The 16,968-nt window shown below is 44.5% G+C and overlaps 1 protein-coding gene across 1 annotated transcript in view; it reads right to left on the reverse strand.

Moving 5' to 3' along the window:
* The window catches only part of CACNA2D4 (calcium voltage-gated channel auxiliary subunit alpha2delta 4), a 134,432-nt gene that overhangs the window by 102,539 nt on the left and 14,925 nt on the right, over positions 1–16,968 (reverse strand). Inside the window, exons 6-11 of the mRNA XM_068929936.1 lie at positions 15,081–15,243; positions 12,388–12,519; positions 11,263–11,323; positions 10,799–10,949; positions 9,113–9,187; positions 8,096–8,185 (exon numbers count right to left, since the gene is read on the reverse strand). Coding sequence (XP_068786037.1) covers positions 8,096–8,185; positions 9,113–9,187; positions 10,799–10,949; positions 11,263–11,323; positions 12,388–12,519; positions 15,081–15,243 — 672 coding nt within the window. The remainder of the gene's footprint in view (positions 1–8,095; positions 8,186–9,112; positions 9,188–10,798; positions 10,950–11,262; positions 11,324–12,387; positions 12,520–15,080; positions 15,244–16,968) is intronic.

Below are 16,968 nucleotides of genomic sequence, written 5' to 3' on the forward strand. Positions count from 1 at the left end.
CAAGGTAGCAGAGGACAGGCTTTGCTCACATTAGGGAGCAAAAATGAGCAGCTACTTTGCTGCATCTCCTAGCTCAATGTCAACATGCACTTCTTTTCCTGCACAGCATCTCTCTGTTTTTATGCTTAGAGCAATGAAAAGCCTGATCAACAAAGGAGGCTTACAGAAACTGAAATAGATTAAAAATATGGAAGGAGGAAGATATGACAGCTCTGCACAAGAGATTAATGAGACGCAATGGTGTGAGATGGTGAATGTGTGGGAGACTAAATTAAGGGTGACTAAGGCTATATCAAACACGGCAGCAACTTTAAATTGTAGAGGGGCAGCTACATCTTAGAAATCAGGAGAAGAAGCAAGACTAATTAAGTAAAATAAAAGCAAGTACTGGATGGGAGAACAGAGTGCAGCATGTGAACTGGGACTTGCTAGGTGTTTTAAGTTTTAATTCACAAATCCCTTCCAGTTTGCTAAAGCCATGTCATGTTAGGACAGAAGACAAATGTCTTTACCAATATGGAGCCTCCTGCAGATTAGCATCATGACCATTGATACGAGGAAGCCAAATCCATACTCTATCACTTCTGCAGTCCAGATTTCGCCGGTCATTTTACCACTCCTGCCATCACCTCTGTGATTATCCCTCTTCATAAAATTACCAGGTTCAGTGCAAAAATCACCATAATGTCTGCTTCCACCACCACTTATGTCAGCAGTCGTGCCTCCTTCAAAATTATTCTTAATATCACTGAAATACGTGTTACTCTACTGCAATGAGATTGGATTCAATAGCTTCTGAACAACCACCATTAGGACCACATGTATGACTCCTTTCCTGGTTTCATAATAATCTCATTATTTACATCACTGACCAGAACCAGGAGTGATGATTTGATACGAGAGAGAAGGGTGGTTTAGCAGGGTCCCTGCTTCATTCCTAACTAGCTGTTCCTCAGGCAAGTCTCCCATGAGGGTTAATAAAACAGAGTAAGATGATCGGACTTGATCCTCTTCTTTCATACCACCAAAGCAGCACATTCAAAGGGGAGACTAGCTGTATGTCTGTGGCTGTGGTCATGTCGACACAGCAATGGCATCTCCCATGTCTTCTTCCACATGGTCCCCATGGTCTGACTTTTCCAGTGGTTGTTTAGAAAACAGAGAAGGTGTATATGAAGGGGAGAGAGGTCTGGAGAGCTTCTACACCTTACTCCATGGAAAAATCATCAATGTTTTGCACACAGTCACTGGAGCTGCAGGAGGTGTTGAAACACACACACCATGTGCCCAGCAAGGAAACTCAGGGTGGAGGCTGAGGGTGAAGGTGCGCAAGAGGAACAAGCATGGGACGCTCTTAAGTGCAAATGAAAGGCAAAAAGCAGTTGACTGCCATGTGGGATCCTAGTGCAGGCCACCAGATAGGAAAAAGACAAGGAGCCTCAGGTGAGCTATACCTTGGACAGGTATCAACTGTGTCCAGCTCACTGGAGAGAATGACTAGTAAGACTGTCCATTACAGAGGCATAGGGCCACAGTGGTGTGGGAGATGCTGTCAAAATCAGGTTCAGATCACAGATGCGTGAACCTTATAATTACAAAAGCAGCTTATTCCAGTCTGTTGCAATCTACAACATGTTTTGTTTAGGTGATTATTAAATTAACACTTAACTGAAATCACCCACCATTTCATCAAACTATTTAAGATGTCTGTTCACGTAAGTTACTTCAGACCTCATAATACTGAGATACTGAGAAATTAAATACAACATAAGAACCAGCAATCTCCTAATTATAGGAGTAGACAGCAGTTTCAACAGGGAAAAATGAGGTCATCATAGTATCATAGAAATAGTGACTAAAAGGCAGATTTAGAAGACAAATAAGTAAGAGGTAATCCCTGATTCTTAGATCCTTTTATAACTGGCTTCAGTAATGATCTGAGAGTGTCTGAAGACCTTTACACAGGCAGCTCTGCGTATAATTCTTTGCTCTGAGTGAAATCTCAGGAATGTGAAAGAAGGCAAAACGAGGAGCAAGATGATCACAGAGTGGACATGTCTGAAGAGGTGTATGCTAGAGCTGCAGTGGGTGAATGAGGCACTGAACTATGTACTCTCCTCTGTAGCTTCAGATGCGTTGCCAGTAATAACAGGCATGATCTAAATCACTCAAGGTCATATTCTCTGGAATGCCCTTGTTTGCTCGTTGCCTTTTACTCTGCAGTTATAGCCTAGCACAGTGTTACTGGGGAGGCAAGAGGAACAGCAGCACAGCTCAGTGGCGCGTGTGTGCACTGACTAATGAGATGCACATCTGGCCAGATGAATGAGCAGCCCCACTCTATCTCCTCCTGCCCGCTCATACTGCAGCTGGATGCAGCCCTATCTGTAATGCAGCACACTCCACCACTGGCCTCCAGAGTTAGAAATTCAAACTTAGTAGAGTATTCCCTGAGGAGAAAATTAAGAGTAGAGAAGGAAACAAAAGGCCAGTTAAGAAGAAAAGAGAGACAGCATTAAGTAAGATGGCATAAGCTGGCAAACAGGATATCCTGAGATTTGCGTATCCTGAAAAATATGCTGCAAAATCCAGGTCCGTAAAGATGTGAACAAGATCAAGGAGAAGATTTATAAACATTCAGATAAGAAGCAAGAAAGGGAGTAAAAAGAGTACGTGGCCTGATGATAAACAACAGAGGGAAACAGTCAGGCTGAGGCTTTACAGCCTCTGTGCTTCATCATCAGAAGGCCAATATTGTCATGGCTGGGTACACGCTGAAGTGCTAAGAAACAAAGAAAGGAAGGAATTACAGGCAGGATCATAAAGTGCTATGGTAAAAGAAAAATGTAATTGAACATATTCAGGTAATCTGTGCTCATCAGATATTGCTGGAGTGCAGAATCACAGAACAGTTAGGGTCTGAAGACACCTCTGGGGATCTCCTGCTCCAACTCCCTACTCAAGCAGGATCACCTAAAGCAGGCTGTCCAGGACCCTGTCCAGTTGGGTTTTGAATATCTCCAAGGATGGAGACTCCACAACCTCTCTGCTCCAAGGTTCAACCACCCTCGCAGGAAAGAGGTGTTTTTCTTGCATTCAAGTGGAACTTCCTATGTTTCAGTCTGTGCCCATTGCCTCTTGTCCTATTGCTGGGCACCACTGGGAAGAATTTAGCCCCTGGTTGTCTCACGATCTGAGTTGTGACTGCATGAAATCCCAAAGGGTGGGGGGAGGGATCAAGAGAAAATGTTTTACAGGAAGAGGAAAAACTAGATGAGTAAATTGACCTTAAACATCTAGCAAACGCCTAGACAAATTTGTAACACAGCTCTCCTGCAAATGCACAGAGGGAATGCTTCCCCACACAGGTATGTCGTAAGAGGGCACAAACTCCTGTGACTTCTTACATCAGCAGATGGGTTTATTCTTTATATGGTGTCAATTCTGATCAAGTTGCACAGAGTTTTATATCTCACTGAAACCCAATTTAGTACCAGTTTCAACATTTTTCCACCTATACTCATTTTGGAGTGACCTATTCATAATTAATCTCATAATTTATGTCACTTCTGTGTTCAGCAGTGAGCCAAGGTTACATTACAACAGCTTGGTGTTAAGAGGAAAGATCATTCTAAGGTGGCCTCAGAGAACAGAACCTGGGATCTTTTTCCCTCCACAGGGTCAAAACATCAGTTTTTAAAATATGTATTTACTCTGAGTGGATCCTGTGAAAGTAGGGCCTATAAAAGTCAGATTTTGTAGTGCCTAATCCTAAGAGAGATGTATATAATAAATATATGAACATATATGGCTCCGGATTAGGGGGATGTGAGTGTGTTTGCATATATTAATATATACATATACACATATATGGCAGGTTTATAAAAATATATAAATATGCTTACAGTTGGCTTACACTAGAAAACAAAATCTTAGACTCGAATATAGAACAGAAGACTGCATACTGGCTGGGAAGGAGCACCGCAGAGGCAGATCAGCTGGATATGAATTAACAATGTGACAGTGTCTAAAGAAAGGTAGCTGATGTCTTAGGTTGCGTTAAGAGGACTACTGTGTGTAAAACAAGAAAGGTAATTATTCTGCTCTGCTTAGCACTTGATAGCACTCAGCTGTAGCACTTGAAAACTGTTGGGAGCGTAGTGTTTCAGAGAAGGCAACTGGAAGAAGCTTCAGGAAACTGGAAGAAGCTGAGAGCAGAGCAGTGGCCAGAACAAAGCATTATAAATCGTACAGGAAAAGGGTGAGAAAACAAGACACGTCCAGCTTGTTGAAACAGAGACAAGGTAGCAGCGAGGTAGAATAAAACTTGAAAACAAGAAAGGAACTCAAAGAGGGCACTTGATGCTTGAAAATTTTATAAATGCGCATTTAACACTATGGTTTTCCGTGATGCAAATTTGACTGAAACTACTCAGAACGTGGCTAAATTGAAATAGAGAGTTGAAGTGGCTTATCCAGCATGGCAGAGAGGGGCAGAGGAAGCTGTGACCAACTGTTCTTTTGAAGCTTTCCTGTGAACTGTATCACAGATTAAAATGTGGCCTGTCTACCCCAGAACATAATGGTGAAACACAAAGACAGTTAGAGATCGTGCTCTTCTTCAACCCTTCTCTGCTACTTATACCTCATTGAGTAGGTCACTGTTGGGCTATTAATTCTACAAGCAATTGGACTAGGAACAAATTACCAAGGCAATTTTGCGGTCACTTTCATCATATGGTTGTCTATTGTAATCAGCAATGTTTGCTTCATCAGTGTGATGGTAGCAATTTTCATTTTTCTGCTCTTGCATATTGTGTAACAGGGCAGTCTGGGAGGAACAGGCACAATTACAAGCTGAGAACGGGAATTTTGTCTGATAGGAAGGGAGTTGCTAGTTCTAAAGCTCCCCCTTCCCCCTGCCCTCCAGCTCGCCTTACCTGCGAGACTGCAGCAGCACCATCGCAGATTCGTTTCAGGACTCTGATGCAAACCCTTTCCCTCCTCTATTATTGATATTGATCTGACAAGCTCTATGAGAAGATTTCAGGGAGTCCTTAAAGCATACGTGCACTTGGAGGTGCCATTTTGCTTGAAGGAGGCTGGCTGTGGTGCTTGCAGGGCCTGGAGTCCTCCAGCTGATGGTATGGAGGCACTCTCCATACCAAAGCTGAGCCCTTTCCAGGAAGGTGACAGTTTTAGGAACGCTGCTGCAGAACAACAGGGGTGTTTCTACAGTGGCATGCCTGTGTATATGCAGCCCCTGGGGCTGCCGCATGTGTACTGAGATGTGATCTCAGTCTCTTCTAAATGTCGTCAGTGAGACTGAAATCCTGAGATGATACTGTAAAGTGACTGAGGAGATTCTGCAGCCTTCCGCTGTGCGTGCAGCCCTTCCATGGCTGACTGCGAAAAAGACTCCCAGGTGATGGCTTCAGCAACCTTGGGTTTAGGCCCCAGTTTGCTAAAGATGAGATAGCCAAGGTCCATGCTCCAGTGGATGGGTTCCCTTCTGTCACACTGAGAAGGCTGCAACCAGTGTTACTGGGAAAGGAAAGCTGGGCAGAGGAGATGCATGTCCACAGCTCAGTTTCACACCTCCCGTCCCTCCCTGAGCCAGCAGCTCCTACGGTGTAAAGAGGAGAAATTTGACACTAGGAGTCACCTAGAGCACAGTCACCTTTCCTCATCTGCAGATGTCCAGTGCAAAGATGCTGAAGTGTCTGTGTCAGTTACCCTCTCCTCAGATTTGGGGTGATAATGAAAGACAGGAGGGAAGTGGCATCTCACCTTCTGAGTAAATAACATCAGGAGGTTTTATCACCACTGGATGCTATAGTGTCTAGTAGCAATCTCACCACTTTGTTGACCTTATTAGATACGGCAGGATTAACAAGGATCAAGATAAGTGATTTCTACTTACATTGTTCACTGCATTTTGGGTGCTGAGTAGAGAGGAAAAATATTTTCTATCTGCTAAAGAGGAGCCGCTTCTCTGTTACTGCAGTGGAATTATGTTAATCCACTGGGCTGCATGCACATCAGTCTCTTCCTGGAGGTATTTTTGTGCTGACTACGTCAGATGAAGACTGTTTTTTTCCTCAGTATCAGCTTTGTGCCACGTACCTTCCATTTCCCATAGGCATATCTGGTTCAAGGTACACAGGGTTTTATAATGATCCTGCCTTCTGGAGGCTTGAGAATTGCCTGGTCTAGTGGGTCAGATTGTCAGAAGTTTATGGGTGGGCCACACTTGCTGGAAAGGAGATGTAAGGTCTCCTCCTCAGTGGAACCAATCCAGTTTTGATATCTATGCCTGGCACAGCCAGTTGCTACTTCAGCTGGGGCAAACAGACCTTCTTTAGGCCTATGCTCCCTTCTTCCTGGGACCTTCAAAGTTATGCTAGCTGAGACACTGTCTCTTTAATCCATCGTCATTGTAGATAACCAGTGCTACATTAGATATTAAGAAATAGACTCTCTGTTAAAGTATTCTGATTTATAGAACTCAGGCCTACATCGGCTCAGAATCTTTTAGAGGTAAAATTAATTTTGTCATAAAAATACAAAGTTATATTTAGATGAATCTAGCAGACATCTAGTGTGTATAATGGATTCCAGCTTTATACCATTACTGCTTCCCTGATCTCTTCAGTCACTATCTTCCCCAAAAGATACTGAATCATTACTACTAGGAGTGCTGCCATCTTATTACTGCAGTGACAATGCTACACTACTATTCTCAGATTGTTATTAATTTCATTATGGCTGTTTAAGCACTGACAAGATAGCTACCGCCATCACGAGATACAATTCTGACTGTACTTGCACTAGGATAAGTCAGGAACAACTTTACTATAGCCAATGAACTTAAACTTACAGTTTGCAAAACAATTAAGAGCGGAGAATCTTTCTTAGGATGTCAACGTCTCTGGTACCCTTAATATCGACACTATCTTTATGGCTGCTAGCATCATACCGTGTACTTATTGCTGTCAGCAAACGCACTGACACCTGCATGCCTACCCCAGTGTACGTGGTCCAGTAAGGTGGTGGTGGTGGAGTTCAGCTGAATTCTTGGTCCTTTTTGTGTTAACATTCCTTAAGAAACAGAATTCAGTCGTATGTTTACCTCCAGGACACTGGGGATTGTTCACACAAGCCAATTGTTCACATAAGGCAATGAATCATTTACAAGTCTTATCACAGGACATGATGACACTGACTTTGATTAATTCCCCTGTACCTGTGGTTTCTTCCTTGTGAAGAGCCCTGATCCTCAGAAGAGCAATATTCAAATAAATCTGAAGCCTGAGAATCATCTTTCTTGCCTTCATTATAACCTACTTACTGAGGCTCACTAATAACATTACCTAAGTAATATAATTCTGATGATAAGATCAGAATTATTGCCTTGAACTTATCAGTTACCTTGATTATTGATGGTGGCAATAAAACGTATCTCCATCCCCATGCTATCAGTGGTATTCATGCTGCTGAACGCAGTGCTCTCCCGCGTGGGCACCATCCCGACAGCCCCAGGCTGAGGTCTGCAGTCCTTCGCAGCAGGAGTTGCAGCACACTCCTGGAGAGTGACTTGGACTGATGCCAGGCCGCGGGCTCATTAAGGAAACACAAAGCCATAGCCTGGCCAACTTCTGCCGAGTTACCCCTGATTATTCCTGGTGCACGCAAGAGCAGATCCAGACCCCTATAACTCTCACAGAAAACATGAGACTGACTGCAGGAGAAAATAAAAACTTCCTTCCCATTTAAAGTCCATGAGGACCTCAAGTCCCATGCCTGCAAAGCACTGCTCCTGCCTGGTGACTCGCTGCCTGTCCCTACTCACACTGCTGCCCTCCCCAGCAGCAATTAGCTGCCCTGGGTTGTCATGCACAAACCAGGGTGTCATGCACAAACCGAGGTGTCTGTAGAACCAGCCTCCACCTGCGTGCCATCATGAAGTCGAGGCCCCTGAGATCAGCTCACGCCACTTCACTCCACAGTGCTGTGACAGCTGTGCTAGTCGTTGGAAGTGGAGGGGAATGGCGGGGTGGGCTGGGGGCATGTGCACCCTGCACAATCTTCTTACCTCCCGCAGGATTTTGAAGGACTCAGTCAAGGCCTTGTTCACAGTCCCCACTCCTTTTGCCTGCAGTTCGTCCACCAGCTGCTTAAAGTGCTGGCAAGAAGAGAGACACAAAGGCAGCGATGAGTTGCAGGCAGCAGGCAGGGCACTTTATGGACAGAGAGAGAAAAGAGTAACCTAGAAATCAATTAGATTTTAATTTGCCCTGATTTGGTTGTAAATGAAATTCTCAGAGAGAGCACTCTACAAGATGGACAGTGTTCTTGGCTTTTCCCCCCCCTAAAAGGCTGCGGGATCCTTTGAGAAGCTCTGCTAAGACGTCACTCACTGGAGGTACACTCTGTGACACAGAGCTAAGCTGGGAAAGAAACTTAGGAGAGAAAGCTGGTTGCTGAACACATGAAACAGACCATGCGAAGAGGTACTACTTCATCGTATTAATACACACATGGACAGGAAGGAAAAAAGAAAATCTAAGAGCTAAAAATGTGAGTCTGCCCAGAGGGCGGTGGAGCAGTCAGACACAGACTGACCACCTCAGGGCTGCAGCTGCTGAGCCGTCCTGGATCAGAGCAGCAAAACCCGTAGGCACAGAAAGCCTGCTGGGAAAGTACCCTGGAGGAGGAACAGGCCAGGCTGAGTATGCATTCACTGGAAAAGGGCTGATTTTTCTGAGGAATGAGGCCATGGGGTATCAGAGAGTCTTTGCCTTCTGCTTGCTGTTTTTCCACGACAGGTTCACTCATGCTCCAGCAACGGTTGTGCAAAGTGTGTCGGGACCTAGGGAAGCTGATTGTTGCCAACTGACCTGATATTACAGCAGCTTTGCATAGGCAAAGGGGTACCAAGGAACCAGGACACACCACTGTATTGGAGCTTGTTTCTGAAATACAAACCCACATGTTTTTGGGAGACAGTTGTTTCTTGTCCCTAGAGTTTTATGCCATAGCATCCTAACCCTATGTTCTTATTACACTGAGATAGCTAACCTAATGGTATCAATAGGAGTTTGGTACTCACCTCTCTGTTATCTCTGTCTGCCTGGACCAGGATACCCTTAAAACAGGGCTCAATAAAATGAACATAATCATTGTACTGCAAAGACAAAATGAAAAGAAAGGGGTTATAATGGGGAGGGAAAAAAATTACAAAGTGGGAATTCTTAAGTGGACATTCAGAAGAACAGTAATGAGTAAAATGTCGCTTCATTCATTTTCTCTTTAGAATTGTATGCAATAATCATAGCAAATTATAATGTTGATAAAACCTATTTTTTTAAAATAATGTGTTAATTATAATTTTTTCCTAAGCTCCATCTGGGCACATCCACACTTACAAAGCTAATTTTTTTTTCACTCAGGCATTCCAGAGATCTTCTCCACACCCTACTAGCTTGTGCTTCTGGCCTTGCTTCCAGCACTATTTGCACATACTTTTGACTTCTGGAGATGTCATGAGTCCCCAGCCATCAGCTGAACCTTGCAACTGACTTTAGCCTAAGCTCTGATGCCTCTGACACACAGCTGAATGATGACAACTGATCACATCACCATACATCAGCTGAACTGTGATAATCAGTGGTGTGTGCTGCTTGACAGGAGGCAAAACATGCCAGTGTAAACCTCTTTCTCTATGGTCCAGATGAATATATTTTACCATGGGCTGTGAGGGCACAGATGGTTACCAAGGCTCAGTTTATGCAGGAGCTTAGATCAGGCTATAATATGTCTAAGCCAGTAGGTTCTTGATGTAGTTGCAATAAAGAAATACATATTATATGATCTTTATGGATTTCTTTTTTTTTATTTTTATTTTTATAAGAACAGAACATTCGGTTCCTTAATGACTTCCCTTCCATTCTTTTCCAACACTGTTCACTTCTCCATTCAGCCATCTGTATAAAGACAGAGCTGTCACCACTGGAGTTTCTAACTGTCTTACACAATGAGAAGCTATCAACAAAAAGTAGACTATATCTTGGTGATCATGCCCATACAAAGTTGTGTAGGAAGGCCTGAGGAGAAAGACAATGCTTGAATTAGCTTTGAAAATTATGAGGTGAGCTGCCATTTGCCTTTAACCCGGCACAGAACACCCCAGTCTTGATGTGGATCGTGTAAAAGTTTTGCTTTCTGTGGTCAGCGTTGCTGGTCCTTTGTGGGTAACCAACCCGCCCTCATACTGGCCATGGTCATAAAGAGGGAGGGGGTAACTTCTATGCAACCAGATCAAACTGCATACAGGACTTTGCAAATTGGCCCTGAACTGGATTACCAAACCGGCTGGAACCAGCCTTAACTGGTGCACAAAATGGCATATAGAGGTAATTTCCTGACCTGGAAACACTATGCTGAGGGTTATTTCACTTCTGACCCAAAGCACAGTGTTATGCTCTGCTATGCTACATGAATTTATTAGCTCAGGTCCCTGTTGGCTCAGGTATCTCTTTACAGCACTTCATTATCTATTGCAGTCACATCCCGAGTAAGTAAAAAGATGCAGCTGACATCCTTCATAGAGGGAGTGAGATGACTTAGCAGCCACCCTACTGATCACATGAAGCTGACTTCTAAGGGATAATTCATTTTAATCCCCCATCCAACATGGGTACTAAGTGTTGTAGTTACACCACTGTAATGCCTGTAGTTTACAAAGGGGACATGAGGGACAAAGGACAACTCTGCACTGGAAATGAGACATACTTACTGCAATGATATTGACAAAGTCATTTTCTCCTAGGGTATCCAAAATAGTGATGATAGTGTGTTTGGCTATGGTCATCCGCAGGCCCTTCATGCTCCCACTGACGTCCACAATAATTACAATGTCTTTGGGAGAGGTGGCTGCTTGAATGTACCTTTTAAGAAGAGAAACACGCTGAAGTAGGGTGAACGCAAGCCCCAACATAACGTGCACCATGAGTGCAGCTATCTAGCAGGGTTGATCTGCAGATCTGATGTGGGACCCGATGCAGAAAGGTGTGAGGTTGGGGCTGGGCCCTACCTTGTTGCCCCGCTGGCCCCAGTGTCTTGTTTGCTGCATTGACAAGTGTCAGGCCTCCTGCAGATATATGTGTAGATACCACCGAGAGTGGCAACTGCTAAACCATGTCCTTTAGACATGCTAAATAGACTGAAAGTGCTTTGACCAAGTTGCTCCAAAACCCTTACCAGCCGCGATTCCTGCAGTCAAAGGAGATGACTCCATTCTCATCTGGTAACCATTTTATTCCTGAAGAGAGCAGCAAAAGGAGCAATCAACACACAGAAACAGGCATCTGCTCCCTGTTCCCCAGGCACCAGCACTTCTGTTACTCACTGCTGAGACCCTGCAGGGTCACGCAAGTCTGGCCAGCTGTAGCAATGGCTGTTCTGCAGAAATACCAGCAGACCTGCATGGTCTTTGGCAGTTTTCAGAAAACCATTAATTAAATTTCTATTCAAAATGTACTTAGGCATGTGCTGGTACCTTAACATCTATTCAAATCTGGGGAGCAGCTGCACTTCCTTGAAGCTTTCTGCCATTTTGATGTAGTTCTCAACAACATCTTTTCTCCTTGAGGAGAAGAAAAGGATGAGCATAAAAAAAGCGGCAGAGATGTGGATATGTCCCTGATTCTCTACTAAAGGCTCTGTCACTGTCATCTCTACTTTCCTCTTCTGCAGCATATGACAGGTCACAAGAGCCATCTGACAGAGGGGCAACAAGTCAAAGTTACAGCTGCTGAGGATCTTGTCGGCTCCTCTGAGCATGGATCTTCCTTCTCGCTCCGTGACCTTACATCCTGCTCACAGCTGGTGAGGGGATAGCGAGTCATGTTGCTCAGCTGCATCTGACACGTGTGGCCTTGGAGACAGAGAGAGGCTGTTGTGGTGTAGCTGCAGCTAAAAATCACAGAAGAATGAGGCTGAGAGCTATTATGTGACTTCCAAGTCCAGTCTGAGGGATGTGAAGACCCCATCACGGTGTTTTGTGAGCTTTTTAGAGGGCACTCTGCTTGAAGCACACCTCAGCAAGCAGACTCCTCTGGGGTCACAAGTACAACATACCTGGGAGGCTGGTCCACACAAGAAATAAAGGCTTATGTCTGCCATGGATGCTCTTCCTTTGCCTAAGTGGCAGAGGCATGTGCATTGAGTTTTTTTGTTTTTTTTTTCCCCCTCCACTGTGCACTACCCTTCATGGGCATGTGCTAGCCCCAAGCTTTCCAGACTGGGCTCTTTCACAGCACATTCCCCTTCCTGCAGCACTCATGCTTTGAGATGGACGAGCTGAGCAGATATTTCCTCTTTTACCTGGGTAAAGCCTGAAGAACCCAGTGGAGCTGCCAAAGTACTGCCAGGTCAGCGTGGGATCCCTTTCAAAATTGTCCACAAAAATAGGATTCAAGGCTTCTGACATGTAAACTCCATTCAGAATGTCAGGGTCTGCAGGGAAAAGAGCAGAAAATGGGAAAAAAAGTGTGCAGAAGAAGGGAGGAGGCCCCCCCCCCACTCCAGACAGAGGAGGTGGATGGGGACAAAGAGCCCTGAAAAGACCCATGGCCTTGTCCAAAGGTTATTCCTTGTGCTCTGCACAAAGTCACATTTCCCTTACTAGGGTTACTTGCCTCAAAATGACACCTATGACCCTGGCAGCAGCTTTCCAGCAGACATTGTAAAGGGAATTGATTACATCATCCAAGCAAATCCTGGAGAGCAAGTCACCACTGGCAACTGCAGATGATCTCAGCTTGGTCATATGCTGTCCCCGTTTCTCCTGGTCTTGTCTACCCTTGGGCATTACATGCTATTGGGACAGGGCTCTGAGACTCACAACAGCCAGCACTGTGCAGTATACAACCAGCACAACAGAGAGACAGGACTGACCTGTTACCTAAGATGGTATGTGTGGCTGTTGTAAGGCAACTGCCATTAATAGGAATAGCCTTTCTATAAAGACTTTTTAAAATTTATGCTGGCTCCCAGACCTCTACAGGACACATCGTAGTATGATGCAATTCCCTAACACAGAGGAGCCCTATGATTTACATGCCATTTCTTTCTCTTTCTCCCCCACGTTTCTTTGATTATGTTCTTCTCTTGGCTTCCCTTTCCTTCAATTTCTGACATAAAGCCTGAACTATTCTCCCTTGTCCCTGAACTCATCAGAATCAATATAAAGTTGCAAACAAACTCGCATGAATTCATAGGAGGCAATGTGTATGTAGTATCCGATGTCAACTCAGTGCTTCAGGAGATCAAATGGAGCAGCAGCAATAGGCTAAGGGAATTATAGGAAAGTGCATCAGTGGACTAACTGCATCAGTGTTGAACAGGATGGGGCCACGACCCACCACTTCCTGTTCAGTCACTTTGCAAGAGGCAGCTTTAGTTAAAATAGGGGCAAAATTGAATTGCAGCTCCCCAGTGATGAAGGCAAAGTTACTTATGCAGGAAGAAGAGCTGGAAGAGCTGCAGAAAGTGAGCCTTGGTGCTCCTGCTGACATTTGTTAGAGAGGGAGTGAGTACTCCCAGGTGTTGTACAGAAATCAGCCAGCTGGGCAGTGCCTCTCCCCTCCAGGAAAGAGAAAGGAATGCGACTGTCTCTTGCAGCAGCCATTTGGCCATCCCTCTCTGTATGCCACTGTAGGTAACTTTGTGTTCACCCGCAGCCAGGCATCAAAACTGACAGTTTTCATATTTCAGCTCAGTGGTCCACATCATTCCTAAATCCGGCAGCAAAACAAAGCCAAACCGTGTTAGCGATCCTCATTTCAACCAAAATCATGCCAGGGCCCACAGACATCACAAAGGTCAGAGTTGTATCAGATGAAGGGCCGAGGGGTGGTTGCTGACAAGACAGATGGCTGCTTGAACTATCTGGGACTCCTGTGGTTTTGAAATCTAAGTCAGGCTGTGCTTGGCCAGGGTGGGAGACCTCCATATGAAAAGTCTGGGAATCACATAGATCTTCATGCACAAGATTTTAATGCCTGGGGCTGTCAGACCAGATGAAATTAATTTAAAATTGTGAGAGAAATAAAAGTCTCTCTATTGTCCCTCTACATAATGTTGCAGTTGAGAGCACAATTGCCAGTGCCTGCCCTATCTGGTCCTAAAGCCTGTAAATGAGCTCAGTCTTTAAGAGAAGTAATGGAGTTTGTTTTTTTTGGCCAAAATGTTTACAAGGAGAAGAACCAATGGACAAGCTGGCAAAGAGCCAGTCCAGGCAGCTTCAAATGTTGACAAAAGAGAGGCAACCTAAGGGCCACTGTCATCAGGTGTCTCAGCCTCCAGATGAGGCAGGCAGTGTGCTGGCTCGCTTGAAGATGGGCCAGTTTCTGGTGTGTAGCTGTAGCTGTGTATTCGAATGTGCAAGGAAGAAAGGACGCACCCCAGGCACGAAGGAGGCTATAAGAGTCTCAGATGCTGCCCGCAGCTCCTGCAACTGCCAAAGGCTTGCTGAGAACAGAAAATAGCCCGAAATAACCATGTCCCAATAGCAGTTGTGAATTAACCCCCCACAATATATGCTCACTGGCAATTAAGAGTCTCGTCATGAGACATTAGAGCCTCATAACAGAAAGGTACTTGGGATCTAATTTCTCAGCTGAAATCAATAAGATCCTTGGCACCCAAAGGCCCTGATGGATTGAATTGTTTATGCAGAGTAGCTACACCCAGTAAATTCACACCACAGTTCATTTCACTGCTTCTTTGGTTTGGTAGATGAACCCTGCAAGACTACACTGCCTACCTAAGATGGAGGACTGTCCATTATTAGAGGTCTTCCAAGACTGGATTATACTTAAGCCATGTCACAGCGGCAGACTGCAACAGAGACTTGATTGTGCCTTGGGACAGTGCCTCTCCAGCCTTATTTTCTATTCTGTCAATTGTTGTTTTTTTTCTTTTGTCCCATCCTTCCTTTCAGTGTTATTACTCCTTGGTAGCTTCCACAGCAGCCTACTAGTAGTGAGAAAGTAGAGGCCGGCAGAGTCCATTACCTTTGTTGTAGACATTAGTGGGGAGCTGGATATCGCTATATGTTGTATTCACCAGTAGATTATTGAAATGCTCGTTCGGTTCCAAAATAAATTCATCTCCAAGTTCCACATAATTATCATTCTCATCCTTCTCATTAATCAAGAGAGAGTTGTAGTAATCAAACTGTTGATGAAGGCAATGGAAAAGGGAAAGGCAGCAAGAGAGAGAAAAAGACGGATTATTATCAGTACTTCCTGAAAAAAAAATTTAAAATATAAAAAGGGGACATCTGGTGAATTTGGGCTTCAAATCAGTTCAATATGAGCAGCAAATGAGAGCCATTATCAACTGAAAAGTGGTAAGCTGCCCACATGATGGTTTCTGTCCATTTTCTCACTGTCAGTGAGAAAATACTCTACCCTCATATGGGGTAGAGCATGGTCACAGCTGGCATCAGTACTCATTCAGACTGGAAGCCCCTGAAGAACTGCCTGGAGCAAAGAAACATGGTGACAGATTCCCATGGTTCCTCACCTCAGAGGTGTTTAAGCAATTAGCTGGAGAGCTGAAGTGTCTTCCTGCATCTGGCTCCTGGGCTTTGCTACAGGGTGTGCTGATTCTGACCTTACTTGCTTTGTCTCCGCATCTGTCATCTGCTGGAGTAACTCCTGATGCAAATACAACTAGTATTATGCCCTTGCTGTGCCACTCTAAGCAGCAGAAGCTTGTCAAGAGCAAAGGATAGAGCAGAAAGTGCTTAAAGACAAGGCCGCTACTCTCCCTGTGAAGGCCACTCAGGCTTTAGCATCTACCAACCCTTTGGTGCCTCCAGGACTCTCTCCTCCTTAGATAACAAGGGCTTTTAAAGTGATTTTGTGCACTTTATCTCAGGTCAGAGGTTATTTAAGGATATACCTTCAAGTACTAAAAGTACTTAGAGGTTGTGAACTGCGTATGTGAACACAGGGTCATACGCCTTGCTTCACCCATAACACTTACTGTGGATGCAGCTGAACTATCAAAAGACTGTAACATGACTCTTAAATAAAGAGGTAGGAGAGGTGAAGTTAATAGCTACCTTGATTTCAAGAAGCGTTTTCATTCTCACCTTTTCCTCAGCATAGACAAGTGTACTTGTAGGGGTAGGTTGTACTTGTACTATGCTCCCTGTGCTTGCACTGCTGCTAATGGACTTCATTAATCAGTTTTCAGTCCTGTTCCTTTCACCAACAATAAACGCATAGCACTACTAGAAACAGTTCTTGACAGAAAGCCAGTTACCCAGCCTGTATGGAGAACACCAAACTTTTACTTAATCGAGAGTCCTGACAAGTGGATGTCTGCAGGGTAGAGAAAAGATTATGGGAGCTGGTGAGAAGGATGGTGGGAGACTCAGCTCATTGGATTAATGGTTTGCTGAGGATGTTTGTCATATCTTAGGTCTGACCTTTGCAACAACATCCTCCTCATTGCTCATACACACTCCATTTTTAGCCCATTTTCCAGTCAAGTAACCAGCAGAACACCAGCTAGTTTGCTCTAACACATTACATGGATAATGACAGCTGTTATGCATAATGACAGCTTATTGGTGTGCAGTAAGAGTAATATCTGTAACATCACAAAAGCCAATGCCTTCCCAAATCCTTCCTGTCCTTGATCCAAAGGGTCTTATCCCCTCCTCTAAGGAGACGAGAACTGAGCACTAATTCCCCACGAGGATTGCTGCAGCTGCTTACCCAGCTCCCAGGTGTTAATCCTTACCCCTTTTGTGGGGCTTCAGGACCTTCAAACTACTGGAAATGTCCAAAATACTGGAAATGCCCAAACAGCAGCCTAATGATGTAGCCCCTTTGAAGCCTGATGTTTCATGGTTAACTCGCTTCTCTAGCCATTTCCTGCTGAGCA

The sequence above is a fragment of the Struthio camelus genome, chromosome 1 (assembly GCF_040807025.1).
Source record: "Struthio camelus isolate bStrCam1 chromosome 1, bStrCam1.hap1, whole genome shotgun sequence".
In the NCBI taxonomy this organism is placed as follows: domain Eukaryota; kingdom Metazoa; phylum Chordata; class Aves; order Struthioniformes; family Struthionidae; genus Struthio; species Struthio camelus.